Genomic DNA, 17219 nt, shown 5'->3' with positions numbered 1-17219 from the left:
CATGTGTGCCATAGGTTCGCCATCGCTGCCCTCGAGCTATCAGCTTTAGTCTCTCTCTATCCAAACAACTCAGATGGCCTTCGAGCAAAAATGCCAGGTGATTTTAGGTTTGGCCCTTTAGGTTTTGCTGTCTCTCACACACATTCAGAAAGTGAACATTTCCCCCTCCCTCTCCGCTCGTCAACCATAATGCATCAAATCCAAGCAGATGCTTCAAGACAGCCTGTAGCTGGCATTACCTGGAAGTGGCACTACGTTGTCTAGTAGGACTTCCGCTCCTTGGAAAGGTAGTGTTACAAAGTCAGACCTTTTTTGGGGGGAGAAAAACAACAGCACACAAAATTATGTGACTGCAAAGATTTAAAAAAAATGACACACTGATTATGGTTCTTGAGCAGAAGCCACAACAGAAGCCTACTTGTATGGGGGGGAAAGGGAGAGGGTTAAGCCCTATTGTCATTCAGAACTTCAATAGGGAGATAAATTCTGACCACGTACCTATGTTTCTAACCACACTCACCATCCCCTATACTTGGCCTCAACTCTAACATCATGCAGATAATCTTGCCGTTATTCCCATTTTACAGATAAGGAAAGTAAAGGCTCTCAGAAAAACTCTGAATAAAGGCAGACTTAATGAACAGACAAGATACCCAAGGACAGGTGGCGCCACATATCGCTAATCAAGGACCACACAGACCAACCTCCTCCCAACCCAACCCACACAAACGAAGGGTCCTATGGATTTGGAAGGAATTCTTGACTGGCTCACCTGATCTGTCGAAGAGTATCGATCTTGACTCTCTCGTATCCGCCGTAGTCCACGTATCTGATCTCCACCTCGTCTGTGTCTTTGAAGTAGCCAACCACTTGTGCCCGCCACCACGCGCCTTCCACGCCCGGGGCGGCACAGACAACGCCAACTGGGGGGCAGGAGTTGAGAAATGGGGGTGGTGGTGGTGATCAGACACAAGACAGACATCTTTCTGTCCAATTAAAAGCTGCATTACATTTCTGAACAATCATTTATTCACTTAGAATGTAAGGACTTCAAGGCCGCATTTATTTATTCGTAAGGATCAAGTCTGAAATGGACCAGTCTCTATTTGTTGACTGTCCAATGAGTCAAGGTTGCATCATAGTAAGAAGCATCCTTCTGATAGTAAACTTTGCTAAACAGATACTTCACCGATAATGACTGGGTCACACCAAGAGATGATCTTTAACAACTATCCAACTGCATTGTTAAAGGGTCTATATTTATTTATTTATCTTATTTATTTAGATTTATACCTCACCCATTTAGTAAACAAGTCACTACTCTGGGAGGCTTACAAATTACAGTGATGCCTCCCAATAAGAAATTAATTCGTTCCACGAGTCGTGTCATATTGCAAAAATTTCGTCTTGTGAACCGTGATACTAACGGCTATGCAATTTAAAACAAACAAACAAAAACTCATCTTGCGAAGCACGGCCATAGGAAAATTTGTCTTGTGAGTCACCAAAAACATCGCAAAACACTTTCGTCTTGCGAGTTTTTCATTGGGTGAGGCATTCGTCTTGCGAGGCATCACTGCATTATTAAAACCATGTGAAAAGAAAACAAACAAACCCTACCCCCCCATAAAAACACTCCCATAAAGTATTTCCACTTTAATTCTAGCTGGTTTTCCCTCTGTAAATGTCTGAGTCCTCTCTCATCTCAAGATCTCCCTTTAATTAATCAATAAAGGCAGAGGTGGAAATAAAAACAAATTAACCTCACAAACGTTTCAGCAATAAAATTACGTACCTCTAGCTAGCCACTCTTCTCATTAACCAAGGCAGGCTCATTGTATTTCTTAATCTGATTTATAGGAACACAGTTTTTAACTCCCAAATACTTGAAAGCCAAGCTTATTTTGGACTAGCCACTTTGTAATCGCCACTAATGTATTTGAGACAGTTAAATGATTTCTCTTCATTTCTCTTCTACCTAGAAATCCAAACCCACTGTAGCTATCAAGTAGAGATGATTCACTTGACTCTAATGACTGCTGAAGGGTAACAATAGCATTTCCATATAATGAAATGTTAAAAAGCAAAGTGTAATAAAAAAAACAATGTGTGCTGTCAAGTCAATTCTGACTTACGGTGAGCCTTTTCAGGGTTTTCAGGGACAGAATACACTTGTTTCCTATTCCCTTCTTCTGGAGGTATCCCTGGGACTGTGCAGCTTGCCCAAGGCCACCCAGGCTGGCTCTCCTCCCAGGAAGAACAGTGACTCTGCAGTCAGATACTTAAGTCACTGAGCTATCCAGCCAGCTAGATGGATATATAAGGAGAAGCAAACCCTCTGGAGCCCGGAAGTGGAAAGACTTCACTTATTAGTGGCCAGCATCTACTGTCTAAAAGTGAAGTGGGAGGACAATCACCTAAACATCCTTTACTCTGAGCCCAGGAGGTTCCCTACGGTGTGCCAGTTCCTGCACTACAGTGGAGTCTCAACTTACGAACTGCTCCACTTACGTACTTTTCGACCTACGGACTTCTGCGGGCGCAAAATTTTACTTCGACTTGCGGCCAGAGAATCGACCTACGGACCAGAAGGGGGAGGCGGGGAAATTCAAATTTGGCGCTTTCCCCGCCTCCCCCTTCCGGTCCGTAGGCTGTGCCTCCAGATGCCTTGCAGGGCTTCTCTGCCGCCATGGGAGGCATCTTGGAGGTCCCCCCGCCGCCGATACTGCTTCGGAGCCACTATCGGTGGCGGGGGGGGGGGGAAGACACCTCCAAGATGCCTCCCATGGCAGCAGAGAAGCCCTGCAAGACATCCGGAGGTCTCCTGCTGCCACCGCTGCTGCTGGAAGCTGCGCAGTGCCGGGCAACCCAAGCCATGCTCGGACTCCTGGGAGTCCAAGTATGGCTAGGGTTGCCCGGCTCGGCTCCCAGCAGCAGCGGCAGCAGCAGGGTGGGTGGGGGTCTCCGGATGCCTTCCATTGCTTCTCTGCCTGGAAGGCATTCGGAGGTCCGCCGCCGCCGCTGGGAGCCGTGCCGGGCAACCCAGCGGCAGCAGCGACGGACCTCCGAAGGCCTTCCCCACCACCATGGGAGGCCTCTTGGATTCCCCCCGGCCCCGATAGTGCCTCCAAAGCATTATCAGCAGCAGCAGGGGACCTCCGAGAGGCCTTCGGCAGCAGCGCCAAAGCCCTCTGTCCTCCGGCAACGTTGATGGCCTCCGGCAGCCGCGCTGAAGCCCTCCAACAGCAGCAATGGCGGCGGCGGGGGACCCCTTGAAGACTTCAGAAAGGTAAGGTGTATTTTTTAAATTTATTTTTAATTTTATGTGTGTGTGGGCGGGGTGTTTCTTGGACGGGTTACGGATTAATGGGTTTTCAATGCATTCCTATGGGGAATACATTTCCGACCTACGGACTTCTCGACCGACGGACTCCGTTCCAATACGGATTAATTCCGTAGGTCGAGACCCCACTGTAATTGCGAGACAGTTTGCAAAACAGGTCATGGGAACTTGGTTGAACTTGGGGTCCTGTTCATCCCTCATCCTTATCCGATCTCTTGCTGCATGATTTAATCCTTCATGGCTCCAAAGGAACATTCCCATTCAAAGTAAAAAACTTCCAAACCTTGCCACCACCAGCACTCCATGCGGTAGAAAGCATTCTCAGAAAAACACAGAAAGATGAATCTCGGCCAGATCTATGTTCTCATTCCACACACAACATCTCTGGCAATGAGAGCCAGAGATGACACAAGCTGCGTTGGTGGTACCAGAAGATGCGAAGCACGTGGCGATCAGGATGGAGGGCGCTTACCTTCCACTGGTGTTGGCATGGTTGGAATTCCAGGTTGGGAATAGCAGAGGTACATCTGCTGGTCCAGGCTGCGGAGGACATGGAACGTTGGGTGTGTGTGCTGCTGTACGAAGAGGTGTCCAGCGTTCACCTGGTTAACTACAATAACTTCCACAGTGACCCCATCGGGAAGCATGAGCTGCCATAGAGGAAGAAAGACAGGAAATTTCACATCATGGCTTTGTCCGCCACACAGGGTTGTTGAGGACAGGAGAAGAGTTGGGGACTGTCCCAGCTAAATCCATTGTGGCTGCTTTCCTGAGAAACAGGCCAGCCTTCTTGCAAGACTTTTCTTCCCCTACGGAAATATGTGCACCTTTTGCTACACGATATCCTCTGATGTACAACCTTTTCTTAGTGTGAATCTTTGTGGTCCATCCTACCCATGAACAACAGCAATTTTGTCCCACTCTTCATCCTTACAACCCCTGCGAGACCGGACAGGCTGAATAGGGAGAGACTGGCCCAAGTTTTCCCACCCAGTAAGTTTCATCGCTCACTGGGGAGTAGGCTCCCAAATCCCAAGTCAATAAACTCTATAATAACCTCGACAAACTGGTTTACCCCTTTTCAAAGCCATTCCAAAGCTAGCCACACCATCCTTTCTCTCCAAAGATACTGGTCAGCCTCCTCCAACCCATTTTTCCTTTGGACCCCAAAACCCAAGACACCATTAATTCTCATCACAGCACAGGGTGTCCTGTTTTCCTTGATCAACTGCTGGCATGATGCAGAGGGATTCTGGCTAGTGGAAGGCCAAGCTTACCCAGGAGGTCATCGGGAGGGAGTGCAGCGGCAGTGGGGGAGGGGGCGGCGCATAGATGTTGGTGAGGCTCAAGTCTTTGAACTTCTTGCCAATGAGACTCAGAGCCTTGTCGACATTTTGCTGAGAGCCTTGAAGGCAAGAGGAAGAGGAAAAGAGAAAACAAAGATTTAGATGCTTCCCCCCTCAAACAAAACTAAGACATTGAGCTTATCTACGTGTTTGCTGAAAAAGGCCGACCGACTCAAGAACCTATGTGACCAGATCACAACGTCTTCAGAATCTTGGCGATGGATTCTGGGAACGGCAGTCCAAAACCTAACTCCTCATCGCGGCAAGCGACTTTGATGAGCTTAGGAAAATGTGCTTGGAAATACTCCACCAAACTCTTTCCCCCATTTTCCTTTCATGCTAACGAAAACCAGCGAAAATGCCACTGACACAAGATATTCACTATCACCACCACCCCTTCTCCCTCCAAGACTAGGTTAGGTGGATTTCTGGACCTATCAAAGCCACTTGTCGAAAATATATCCTGGACCTATTAAAGCTGCAACACCCCCCCCCCCCAATAAAAACACCTTTAATAGGTTTCTGGACCTATTAAAGCTGCAAAAAAAAAAATCCTCTGGGGAGAGAGAGATAATTGACTGAAACCAAAAAGGCAATGTGAGAATTAGCATCATGGTTCAAATACAGCCTACTAAACCAACTTACAAGAGCCTGCCTCCAGAAAAGGGATCCCAACTGGGATGGGCCACAAACACTTATATTCTAGGGGTCCAAAGAAAGAAAGAAAGGCTACCCCAAATGTCTCTTCTTTGTATGTATCCCCCTTCAATTAGAACGAGGCTGGTTCTCTTGCTCCAGCCAACTAAACCCCATGGGATCTTACATTATAGAGCTCAGCTGTGTTCGAGAAGGTCGTAACTGCTTGGGAAGAATCCTCCCTCATCTGTGAGTCACTCCTTGTGGCCTTGACAGGCCGGCCACCCCCACAAGCTGCAGCCCTCCGCTCTGTGCCTTTGCTCGCTTCCATCTTATGGCTGACAGGCTTCCCATCAGGTTTGCTAGACGGGGCTCAGCTGGGCAAGTGAGTGGGTTACAAATCCCCCCCCAACCTCACACCCCCTTCCCAAACATTCCTAAGAATTCGTTATAGGCTGGTTTGGACCACAAACTTTAGCTTCTGGGCTGCCACACACACAAGCATGTCCTAAAACACAACATCAGGAGGTGATGAACACACGCAGAGAGAGGAAAACCCAACTTGGTGAGTTATGAGCTACTACGGGGGGGGGGCACTTTGCAGTGAAGCATTCGGTCTCTGAGAGGCCCAAACATCGGGCTTGGGAGGGTGATCTCTCCACGTTGCTTTCCGACCATCAGCACTATTCCCTGTGTCTCTGTCCCAAGGGGCCAAACGCACTGGGCTGGCCTCGGATATGGGCACCTGGATCGGAGGGCAAGGGAGGTGTAGTGCGTGCCATTGCTACTCAGTTGCAAAACGCCAAACATCTTTGGACGGTCCTGCTTCTACAGTCATCATAAGCAACCAACAAAATAGAGCAGCAAAGGGGTTATCCCGTTAGGCTCACCTTCTATATGGCAGATCTGGAAGTCCTGGGTGTAAGGTAGCGTGGAAATGTAGATTTTGGCACCAGACACTTGTTTCAGGAAGCTGACATACCTCCCTTGTTTGCCGATCAGGCGTCCGACTAAATGCTGCAGGAAAACGAGAAAATATGAGAAATTCTGGACTCTCTCACATGTATTTGAGAGAGTCCGGAAGTGCTTGAGCAGCTGAATTTCTAAGACACAGAACCATGTTTATCATGGCTTTGTGAACTTCCCACTCCTGGGAAATGTCATTCCACCGAACAGCTCTTGAACGGCTCAAGAGCTGTTCAGAGCGCAGCCTTAATGCCATTCCAGGAACTGGTCTTGTTTACTTGATACTTGAACACAAAACTTAGAAACCTTAATTTCTGGGATTATGAAAACAAAGGTAGCCGTGTTGGTCTACACCAGTAGTTCCCAACCTTGGGTAACCCAGATGTTATTGGACTGCAAATGCCAAAAATCTTTCGCCACCAAGCTGTACACTGGCTGGGGTTTCTGGGAATTGCACTCCAAGAACATTGGGGTCACCCAAGGTTGAGAAACAACGGTCTACACAAAATCCAAAATCTACAGGTGGGCAACACAAGTATTAGGATCAAGAACAAATTATGCCATGACATGTACACTTTTAACACTGAGCCTGGTGGCGCAGTGATTAAACCGCTGTACTGCAGCCAAAACTGTGCTCACGACCTGGGGTTCAATGCCAGGTAGCCGGCTGAAGGTTGACTCAGCCTTCTATCCTTCCGGGGTCGGTAAAATGAGTACCCAGCTCGCTGGGGGGGGGGGGAATTTGTATCCTGCATAATTAACTTGTAAACTGCCCAGAGAGTGCTTGAAGCACTATGGGGCGGTATATAAGCAGCATGCTTTGCTTTTCCTTTGCTTTCAGCTTAGTGTACCAATCTGAATGCTTCTACGATAAATGATAATTTATACCAGATACAAAGACTCATAGAGGGTATCTCAGACATGTAATAATGGGTTCAAGGTATAGGAAACCAGAATTAGAATATCAGGAAAAACTTTCGAACTGTTAGAGCAGTAAGACAATGGATCCAATGACGTCAGGAGGTGGTGAACGCTCCAACACCGGAGGCATTCAAGAGAAAATTGTAAAACCCTATGTCAGATCTGCTTTGACTTGAATTCATGCATGGAGCAGGGTGCTGGGCTCCATGGCCATATAGGTTCCTTCTGACTCAATTATCGTATGATTTTGTGACATTACCTTTGGTACCTCTATCTCCCAGATAACGAGCTCCGTCTTACTGGAGTCCACTCCGCTCTTCTGGCAGCTGCCATTTTTTTGGACGGCGCAGCCACTGTCCACCGAATCCATGCTATTTACATCTGAGCCTAGGAAGCAGAGGAATGACCCACACGGATCACATTTTACATTATTATTGTTGTTGTTGCTGTTCTTCGCTATTTATTCAATTCAAATCATGCCCTTTCCTCACGAGAACCCGCAGGGATTCCAAGGAGTTACTAACCTCTAAAAACTGCAAATCTCACATACAGAAATTAAAATTTTCTCAAATCACAGGTTGAAACGTCCACTAAAATTACTATAAAACCAATAAAACTCACCGGTGAAAGACAAATGGAGCACGTCCTTATTCCTGAAAAGGCTCTATAAATATGTTTTGAATGGATGCTTAAGTGATTACAAATGTGGTGGGAAACTACCAGATCTCTGACAGAAGATTGTTCCATGACCAGGATGCCATGAGAAAGCCCCACCATGTACGAATTTATGTTATTTTCAGAGTCCAGCTGCGTATTATACAGGAGATGTGTATGTGGATTGTCTCACTTAATTTACCTTTTTCTTTAAAAGGTGGGCAATATGTATGTGTGTTCAGTGCCGTCAAGTCAGAACCCACCTGTAGTGACCCTAATAGAGCTTTTAAGTTAAGTGAGTTATTTAAGGAGTGTTTTTTACCAATTCCACATTCCCAGGGAGTTCCCATATATAGCTGGTCTACAACGTCCAGCAGTCCTAACCAGCAAAGTCACTGGTATGGAGAGTTTGGACTCACCCCCGTCCCGCATCAATGGAGAACTGGATGTTATCTACCTCTGTTTGAAAAGGCAAATGGGGGTTAAGGGTGCAATCCGGAGCACAGTGCATAAAAACGGCTCCCCCCCCCACTCTGCCCACGGCCTCAAGTGTAATCCCTTCTGCAGAAGATGGAAACACACAGGGGTCTAAGACTGGAAACGTCCCGATCTGCAAAAGAAAACACTGGAAAAGCGCAGAAGGAGCACGACTTTATTACTCTCCTTTGGTTACTTTTTAAAGAACACGACAGTGGATCATCTGTTAATAGTGGAAAGGCCATCACATTCGTAATTTCTCCCATAACAACCAGCTTAGGTGTTAAGGGGGAAAAAAATACACACACACACACAAAACCCCACTGCATTTCTCTAAAGAGCTCCAGGAGCAGGGAAATTGGCTCCTGGAGCTTGCCCATTCGTTTCAGGCATATAAATATTTTAAATAAAATAAATAATTGTCACCGTGGATGAACAAAGCGATCAACACACCCTTTTCACCGCCCACCAGTTTTAACGGTGCCTGTCGCGGCGGAAGGACCAAGTGCTGTCGTGTCAGTAGGAGCCCCTGTAAGGTTTCAGGGGCTTACTCCAGAGTAGCACGCACAGGCTTACAAGTGCCAACCTAAAAAAAATACGTTGAGTTTGTCAACGGAAGGGAACTGGGCTTCCTCTTGCCCCCAGGACATTAACCCTTTCTGCCAACTCAGGCGGTTTCCTTCAGAGAGAAAAAGGGGACGCCACACTGGGGCAACCCGTCTCCCTCCACTCCTGCAATCCTAGCCCCAGAGCCAGCATCACAAAGTGGGCATCACAGAGTGTTTTTCACTCTAATGTGCCAGAATGCATGGCTGGCCCACAATTACACTACAACAAATAATAAGAATGCATTACTTTAAAAAATAATTTCCAGACTCTGATCTTATTCTATCAGGAAGGAAATTAGGTGATACACACAGTTATCACTACCCCACAACCTATAACGTAGGTTAGGTTGAAGACAGTGACTGGCCCTAGATTGCCGGGTAAGCTTCAAGGCTGAGTCGAGATTTGAACCCAAGACTCCTCAGTCTAATAATCTGCACCACTTCCAAAGACATATGCCGGTTGAAAACTGGAGGCAAAAATAACAGCTTTTCAAAAAATCACCAGGACAGCTATAATTTTAGGAGTTGCTCATGCAGTGTGCATGGCGGGATGATTATTATTGTCAAAGAAGACCAAAACAAGCTCCATACATCTGATGCGTAAAATGGAGTGTACAAAAACCTTTTGCTTCATTGTTCGCTGTGAAATGGAGAACTTGCAATATCGAGACAGTCTTTTACCAACAGAAGAGTTAATGGGCTTTTAATCACACCAGGCAGGTTTGGCAACTCTTATCACTTAAAACGCCAACAAGCTTCACCGAGCAGTCATGTGTGACATTACCAGCAGCAGTTCATACGGGAGTAATGCTTGACGGCCTATTGCTGTGAATCGCAGACGGGTTTTGCACCAGTTAACGGCTGGATCCCTTTTTTTCGTCCAGAAGTAGGAATAGCAGCATTTGTATAATGCTTTAAGGACAGATGAACGCAAACACACACCACACGGCCAGGTCGGTCAATGTAACAGCTACCCATTTTTGTTAATAGCGTAGCCAAGACAGAACGGATTGCACTGCTTAACACGCTGAGGAGGAACCTCAAGCCCACTATGGCTTCTCAGACGGCCATACTTCCTTCCTCGCGATCCCACGGTTCACGATCCTCGTTCCCCTGTTCTTAAAAAACCAGAAATCTCTCTAAGGCTTAGTTACTTGAATTAAGAAACCTTATTGGATCAGAATGTTGGGAAGACACAGCTTTGCTGGTCAGACGGCCTTGTCAATACAGCCCCGCGAGCAGGATTCTGGGTGTTGACCTTCAACCAGCTCTGCATTTAGTTATGGTGGCGGATGGACGTCTCTCCTCCACCAGCTCTGCTTAGAGGCCCACTAGCCACCTCCAAAGTTATGAGTCAAGGATGTCTACAGATTTCATGAAGGAAGACACCTTCTGTGTCCTGGATCTATGGCTCAGCCATTTCTCGGGTGAGCCTTCTCAGGATGATCACAAGGCGAGGAAACAGAGCAGAGTTAGCCCCTCCCCAGAGCATCCCTGCATTAAGACAAGGGGTGCACGACACCGGACGGCCTCGCCTGCCACTTTTCAACCACCACCGTCCCATGCCAGCTGCCCTGCCCCTCAGAAAGCCAGAAGAGACCCCAAGAGCATTCAATAGGCGATTCATTCCCCTGAAGGCAGGAGCTGTGGAATATGGTCTTGATGGGCTAATTCCCGGTTCTGATCCAATCCGTCTAAGCGTTTAGGGGCGGGGGAGGGGGGCAGAAAACAGGCAACGGGGCCGAGACTTACCTCCGGAGTGATCGGTGTCTGCTTCTCCGGGCCAGGCCTGCTCGTGTCCCAGAGGCGGGCCATCCTCCTTCAGCATGCCGTTGCTGTACGGGACCTTGTCTTCCATCAGCGTTGGGGACGGGGGCTTTTTGCTGGACGCCGAATGGCGCTCCAGGCCCGTGACCGCGGGCATGTTCAAAAGGTCCAGGCGCTGCTGCAAAGGGGGGGACGAGGTGCTTTTCAGAAGGTCCTCGGCACTCGCCCCGTCTTCCGAGGCGCATGCGCTGCAACCAGAATCTTCCGTCACCCCGTGGATATCTTCAAGCTCCTCCTCGTGGTTTGTGACAGTGGCTGGGTCTCCCACAGGCCGGTCGTGACCGACAGAGTCCCTGGTGGGCTGGCCATGGCCCGGGTTGGCCAGGAGGCCGTGCGTCAGGTGACTTGAGAACACGGCGGGACGACTAACGTTCTCTTCGACGGGGGGAGGCGGTTCCGCTGGTGCAACCTTCTCAGCCCCAGGCTCGTTCTCCTTGCCCGATTCTCCCTGGCCAACGGCACCGGCGGACGCCTTTTCCGGGGGTCTATCCGTGCGACCGGCCATCTGGCACATCCTGCCAGACACACGGTCGGCAGATCCAGAAAGGACTTCCTCTGTGGCCGCTCGGATGACGTTGGAAATTATATGAATGGCAACCTGCTCGATCTTCTCAACTTCCTCTTTATCCAAGCTGATCCCTCCTAGCTTCTTCTTCTCCAAACTACCTTTACATCCGGCCTCTCCAACTCCCTGGTGCTTCAACAACATATTACCAGCGTTTGAACTGGACGTCACTGTTTCCTGGGCCACGTCGACGCTCTGGGGTTCAGGACGCTGATCAGCAGCCCCCCTGACTTCAGGCTCTACCGCACCGAGGACACCACCATTAAACTCGTTCATCTCTTTGTTAGCAAGCATAGGTCCTTCAGCAACGGCATCATGCGCCACTTCGGAGCAGCGGGTCAGCACGCAACCAGGACTTGACGCGGTCGTCATAGGACATGGACCTTCTTTCAGTGACTCTGAAGGACTGTTCTGGACCCCCCGGCCCTCGCGGCTCTCCCGTGACTTCTCTACACAAGGCAACTCCAGTGAAGATGCTGTCAACGGCGCCTCTTCTGCAACTCGGCTAGCGTCCAGCTTCCTCTCCACCGTAGCTTCACCGGCACAGGAGTGAGCTGCGCCTGGTGCACCTGGAAGAGAAGACTGAAGTGCAGGGGATCCAAATGCACCTTGACATCCCATCACTTCCAGTTTTTCACTGTCGTCCTGATGCACGTCCGATTTGACGGCTGGTTTTGCAAGGGCGGGCGGTTCTCTTGTTGAGGAACCCAAGCTCCACTCCCGGTGCTCCAGAGGAGGAGGCGCCTGCCGTTCTAGCAAAGGCTCTAAGGCCACCGCTGATTCTACAGGCAGCTTGGCTTCTGGAGGCAACGAGAGTTCACTGTTGGAGGGAAAGTCTTCTGGAGAGCCGATCCTGCACTCTTCCAAGCCAGCCGGGTCTCGTCTGTCGTGATTGCTCACACGTTCCTTTTTACGCGAGGAAAACCACCACCATCCGATAAGCGCCAGCACTCCGGGAATGGCGAAAGGCAGTAAGGTGCGAAAGCGTAGCGCCATTCTGGAGATATTCAGCAATTACACCTAAAGCAGGAAGAAAGTGAAAGAAAGAATGGCACAATTAGAAAGTCTCTTCCGTTATTTGAGAGTGTTTAATCCTTACAAACAATTTCATAAGGTTCTCCCAATACAGTATTTTCAAACTTACAGCTCAATTCTAGGGTGGATTTGATTTAAATCAAATTGATTTAAACCACGATTTAATTTTTTTAAAAAAACTGGATTTTTTGATGGCTTAAATTTTTAAAATTTATTTAAATTGTGATTTAAATCACTGATTTTTTTACCCACTCTGTTCATCCCTAACATCTCACACATATTTTGCTTTTTCTGGGGGACCGTAAGATAATTTTAATTTCCCCATGCTTACAGACATTCCTTACATTGTGCAATTTCTCCTTTACAGTTGTTTCATTGTTCTTTAAAAACTTCACTGCTTTAATGACACTTCCACTGAGAACTTCTGTTGACCAGCCTGGTACGTGTAATTTCAAAATGTATGCTAAAAGCAGCAAAGACCTTTATTATTCAAGTAGGCCTTCAGCAGGCAATCCTGCATGCTTTCCGCTCCTTGGCAGAAAAGCAGAAACAATGAAATACAATGCCTTTCATAGTTGGCAGTTTTGGAAGAGGTAGCTGTGTTGATCTGTGCAAGTGTGTAAGGCAAAATCCAAACAAAAGAAGATAAAAACGTGTGGCACCTTAAAGACTATTATTTTTTAATGTGACATTTCGTGGAGAAATCTTTAAGTTGCCACGGCTTTGTCTTTTTTTTTTTCATTTCGTTTCGTTGGACTTTGCCTGAAATGACATACAACGAAGCAAAATCAATTTAATCTGCCACCTCTCCTACCTAAAACGTCTGGGTAGTAACAGCAGCAAACCCAACAAGACAGCTGTTCCACCCAACCAAACCTTCATGGACACACAACTTTTAAGACAAAAGACACCTCAACTGGACACACGAAGCCAAGTTCACAAGCTGGGTTTGGTCACGGACTGTTACGGATTAGCCCGGGCACCGTAACAACTTCAACGTCACATGAGCAGCTAAACTAATCCTCAAGGGTCACGGCACAATACTGGTTACCCTGTGGCCTTGTTGCTACCTCCCGAGAACAGCCGCCTTGCCAGGATCACACCACCGATGCTAGAAATACTACAAAAAAAGACCACAAGTTTATCTCAAATAAAGTTATGAGGACAGACATCATGATATGGGCCGTGTAAATCTCTGGACCGTTGCCGTATGGTTTGCTGATTCCAAGATGCAGTGTCAGGAATTACTGCGGAGAAGGGTCTGCTTTATATTCGAAGTAAGATGGGCACTCTTAGTTGCATTTTCCAGAAAGCCAGCATAAGCTCCGTTTGTTGGCTGCACTCCGCCATTAAAAGAAGAATATGCTCTATACCCCAGTAAAACGGAAAAGGTCTCATAACAGGCGCTAACTAGCAACTGGTAGAGAATAGGTGGTTGCATGAGCTGATTGGAAGGTCAGTCTCAAATGGGCAGCCTATTCAATGACATATACATTAAAAAAATTATTGGAGGTAGGCTCAAGCCCCTTAAGTATACATTTTCAGAAGGCTGTTGGCGACAGGATGCATCCCCAAAACAGAGAATTGCCAAGGTCTGCTTGTGTGTTTTGTGATGTCAAGTCACCGCTGACTTATAGCCATATTTCTTAGAGCTTTCGAGGTAAGTGAGATCTTTAAGGAGTGGCTTCTTACCAGTTCCCCATCCCCAGTGGTGTTCTATGGCTGAGCAGGGATTCGAACCCTGTTCTCCAGAGTCTTAGTCCGTCACTCTATCCGCACCACCTTGGGGATCCACGCTCTACTTCCCCTCGCACCAATCATCCAAGCACTGCTGGGAGAGGTTGGGGAGAGAAAGCCACGAGGCTCCAAAGGTCTGGGGAAATGGACAGGCCAACGAAACATCAATAGAGCTGTTCATCTTTAAGGTCTCACCCCCTTTTTTTATCTTAACTTTTTAAATATTCCTTTTGTTTTGGCCTGAAATACAGAAAGGCTTGATGACCAAAAGTTCTTGTTCTCCTCGCTCAAAAAGAAATGCTGCCTCGTGCCAGGATTGATTTCTCTGTGTATCTTTCCACTGTGGCACATAAACATAGCAAGCTGCTTTAAGAAAAAACCTACAACTCTCAGAAACACTGAAGGGTTGGTGGGAAATTAAGATTCCCCCCCCTTCTACAACCCACTTCAAGTGACATTGCCCTCCCGCCCTGACAGAGCAAGGCGGTGGAAGTCCCCCTCCAGTTTCCAAAACTGGAAATGGTTAATTTTCAAAATGACTCGGGGAAAGAGGAAGAGACTGAACAGGTCAATCATGAATCTTGGAGTCTTCCGAAATTACACTCTTCATTTTTTTTCCCTTGCAGTTCTCTTGGGGGGTGGGGAGGGGAACAGACGTGACTTATATGCAAGCCCGCCTTCGCTTCAGAACATAAAACATCTATCATGGGGGGGGGGGGAAGAAAGGTGGAAAAGTCATCGTCTATTAAAACACAACCGGACCCTGAGATCCCCTTCCTTGGCCTCTTCTATGTTTCTCTCATCATGCGCCGGGCACCTCTTTCAGCCAGAAAAAGAGTCTCACATACACTAACAATCTTCTAAACAGCTACCGTGAGATACACAAAGAAATAAAAAACCCCACAGGACTTTTTTTCACTCAAAATGTCTGCAACGGCGGGTGAGGGATGAGAAGCATGCGTAACGGGTGGCATCACCACGAGCATCAGCCACGATCCAAAATAAATCAGAAAAACCACTGCCCTTGTGAATGATGAATAAAAACTGGGCTTTTGCTGGGGAAAAAGAGTTGGTCCAAGATTGAGACAAATTTAAGGAGGTTCAGAGTCCATGTGGCTCAACATCTTCCTTGTCCGAGAGAGTTCCCTTGGAGTTATAAAAAGACAAGGCATGATGAATTCCTTTCCTTAACAGAGCCAAAAACAAAAACCCAGACCTTGCAGCTGGGAGTAAACTTAGCTGTCCATTCAATGCACAATGATTCTCACGGTTCACAAACCTCGATAGCATCTTAAAAAGCAGAGACATCACCTTACCAACAAAGATCCACAGAGTCAAAGCTATGGTTTTTCCAGTAGCGATGTATGGAAGTGAGAGCTGGACCATAAAGAAGGCTGACCGCCAAAGAATGGATGCTTTTGAATTGTGGTGCTGGAGGAGATTCTTGAGAGTCTCCTGGACTGCAAGGAGAACAAACCTATCCATTCTGAAGGAAATCAACCCTGAGTGCTCACTTGAAGGACAGATCCTGAAGCTGAGGCTCCAATACTTTGGCCATCTCATGAGAAGAGAAGACTCCCCGGAAAACGCCCTGATATTGGGAAAGTGTGAAGGCAAGAGGAGAAGGGGACGACAGAGGACGAGCTGGCTGGACAGTGTCACTGAAGCGACCAACATGAATTTGACCAAACTCCAGGAGGCAGTGGAAGACAGGAGGGCCTGGCGTGCTCTGGTCCATGGGGTCATGAAGAATCAGACACGACTTAACAACTAAACAACAACTACGTATGCTTTCCCTAATATTGCAGTTTTTTATAACTCTAATGGTGTTATTTCTGAGATCTGCAACTACTTATAATACTGTGTGAAATTTCTTGATATTGTTCCCAAGGCCCCAATGACTACGGGGACCACAGAAATGTGTTTCATCCACAAGCGAGATGTTTTGATGACCAGGTCTCTATACTAGGTTAGCTTTTCCAATTCTTTATTTTCAACTCTCCCCGCTCCCCCCGGGAATTGCAAAGTCAATGATCCAGACATGTCTTTGTCCAATCACTACGATGTCTGGTGTGTTTCTGTTCAAGGAGTTTATAAGTTTGGTTCCGGAAATCCCGCAGGATCCTGACCTCGTCGTTTGATGACGACCTTCTCTACCTGAGATTCCCATGGGTTTCTGGAGGATTGTTATTGTTTGTTTAATGTATATACCACTCCACTAGAGTGCAGCACTATTCTGGGGGCTTAACAATTATGATAAAATCCAGCAGAACATAAGAAAGTAAAAAAATGAAGTAATACAATCCAAAGGTTCTCGCTAAGTTGGGTGTGCACAGGCGCAATGACTCCACTTCCCTTTGTGTAGGGATCGCGTTAGCTTCTAGCTGGAACAGATCACAGCACATGGGAGGGCAGTCGCATGCACACGCAGGGGCGAAGCTGCGTGCGAGAGAGGCAGAATTAAGGGGTACGTTGATACAATCATAAAATAAAGGAAAAGACACAGCAGGAATTCCTTTCCTTAACAGACAAAAATCTGGGCAGTAAACAGCTGTCCATTCAGACAGAAGCTGTTAGGACCGGTACATTTTAAAAAGCCATTTCTTAATCGAAGCCAGTCAATTTTCTAAAAACAAAAACAACCCCACACCTCTCCTTGAATTAAAAATCCTTCTTTTGCAAATGAGCAGCATTCAAATGGAATTCAAAAGACACTTTACTTTTACTTTATTTAGATTTATACCCCGCCCCTCTAGACAAAGTCTACTCGGGGGGCGGCACAAATGCTCCTCCAGAGAAAGGCCAGATTCCCTGCATGTAGAAACACAGGTCAGGAAAAAGGTTAAGCTTGAAACTCATCTCTCCCAACATCTTTGTGGTCCAAGACCCAGGGAATACAGGAGGCACTTCTGCTACCAGAGTCCCCGTGGTATTTGACCCTTGAAGTAGCACAGCCCAGTTACAGGGCGCATCATGGTGCGTCTTGGGAGAACAGCCAGCCTGGGTAGCCTTGGGCAAGCTGCAGAGCCCCAGAACTGCCCGCAGAAGAAGCGGATGGGAAACCACACCTGCGTACTTTCTACCTAGAACCCCCCCCCAAAAAA

The 17219-nt window shown here is 47.4% G+C and overlaps 1 protein-coding gene across 4 annotated transcripts in view; it reads right to left on the bottom strand.

Annotated features, from left to right (window-relative positions):
* AKAP1 (A-kinase anchoring protein 1) overlaps positions 1–17219 on the bottom strand; it is a 45421-nt gene that overhangs the window by 4932 nt on the left and 23270 nt on the right. For 3 of the 4 annotated variants that reach the window (XM_072978484.2, XM_072978482.2, XM_072978483.2), the window contains 7 exons: positions 10704–12363; positions 7472–7599; positions 6216–6342; positions 4621–4748; positions 3816–3993; positions 773–923; positions 240–307 (listed from right to left, as the gene is read on the bottom strand). In XM_072978484.2, the coding sequence (XP_072834585.2) occupies positions 240–307; positions 773–923; positions 3816–3993; positions 4621–4748; positions 6216–6342; positions 7472–7599; positions 10704–12339 (2416 nt within the window). In that variant the 5' untranslated portion in view covers positions 12340–12363. Of the gene's footprint in view, positions 1–239; positions 308–772; positions 924–3815; positions 3994–4620; positions 4749–6215; positions 6343–7471; positions 7600–10703; positions 12364–12722; positions 13227–17219 lie in introns of those variants that run through there. The other variant, XM_078379270.1, reaches the window with a different exon arrangement.

The sequence above is a fragment of the Pogona vitticeps genome, chromosome 7, assembly GCF_051106095.1.
Source record: "Pogona vitticeps strain Pit_001003342236 chromosome 7, PviZW2.1, whole genome shotgun sequence".
In the NCBI taxonomy this organism is placed as follows: Eukaryota; Metazoa; Chordata; class Lepidosauria; order Squamata; family Agamidae; genus Pogona; species Pogona vitticeps.
This window is presented reverse-complemented; position numbering and strand designations above follow the sequence as displayed.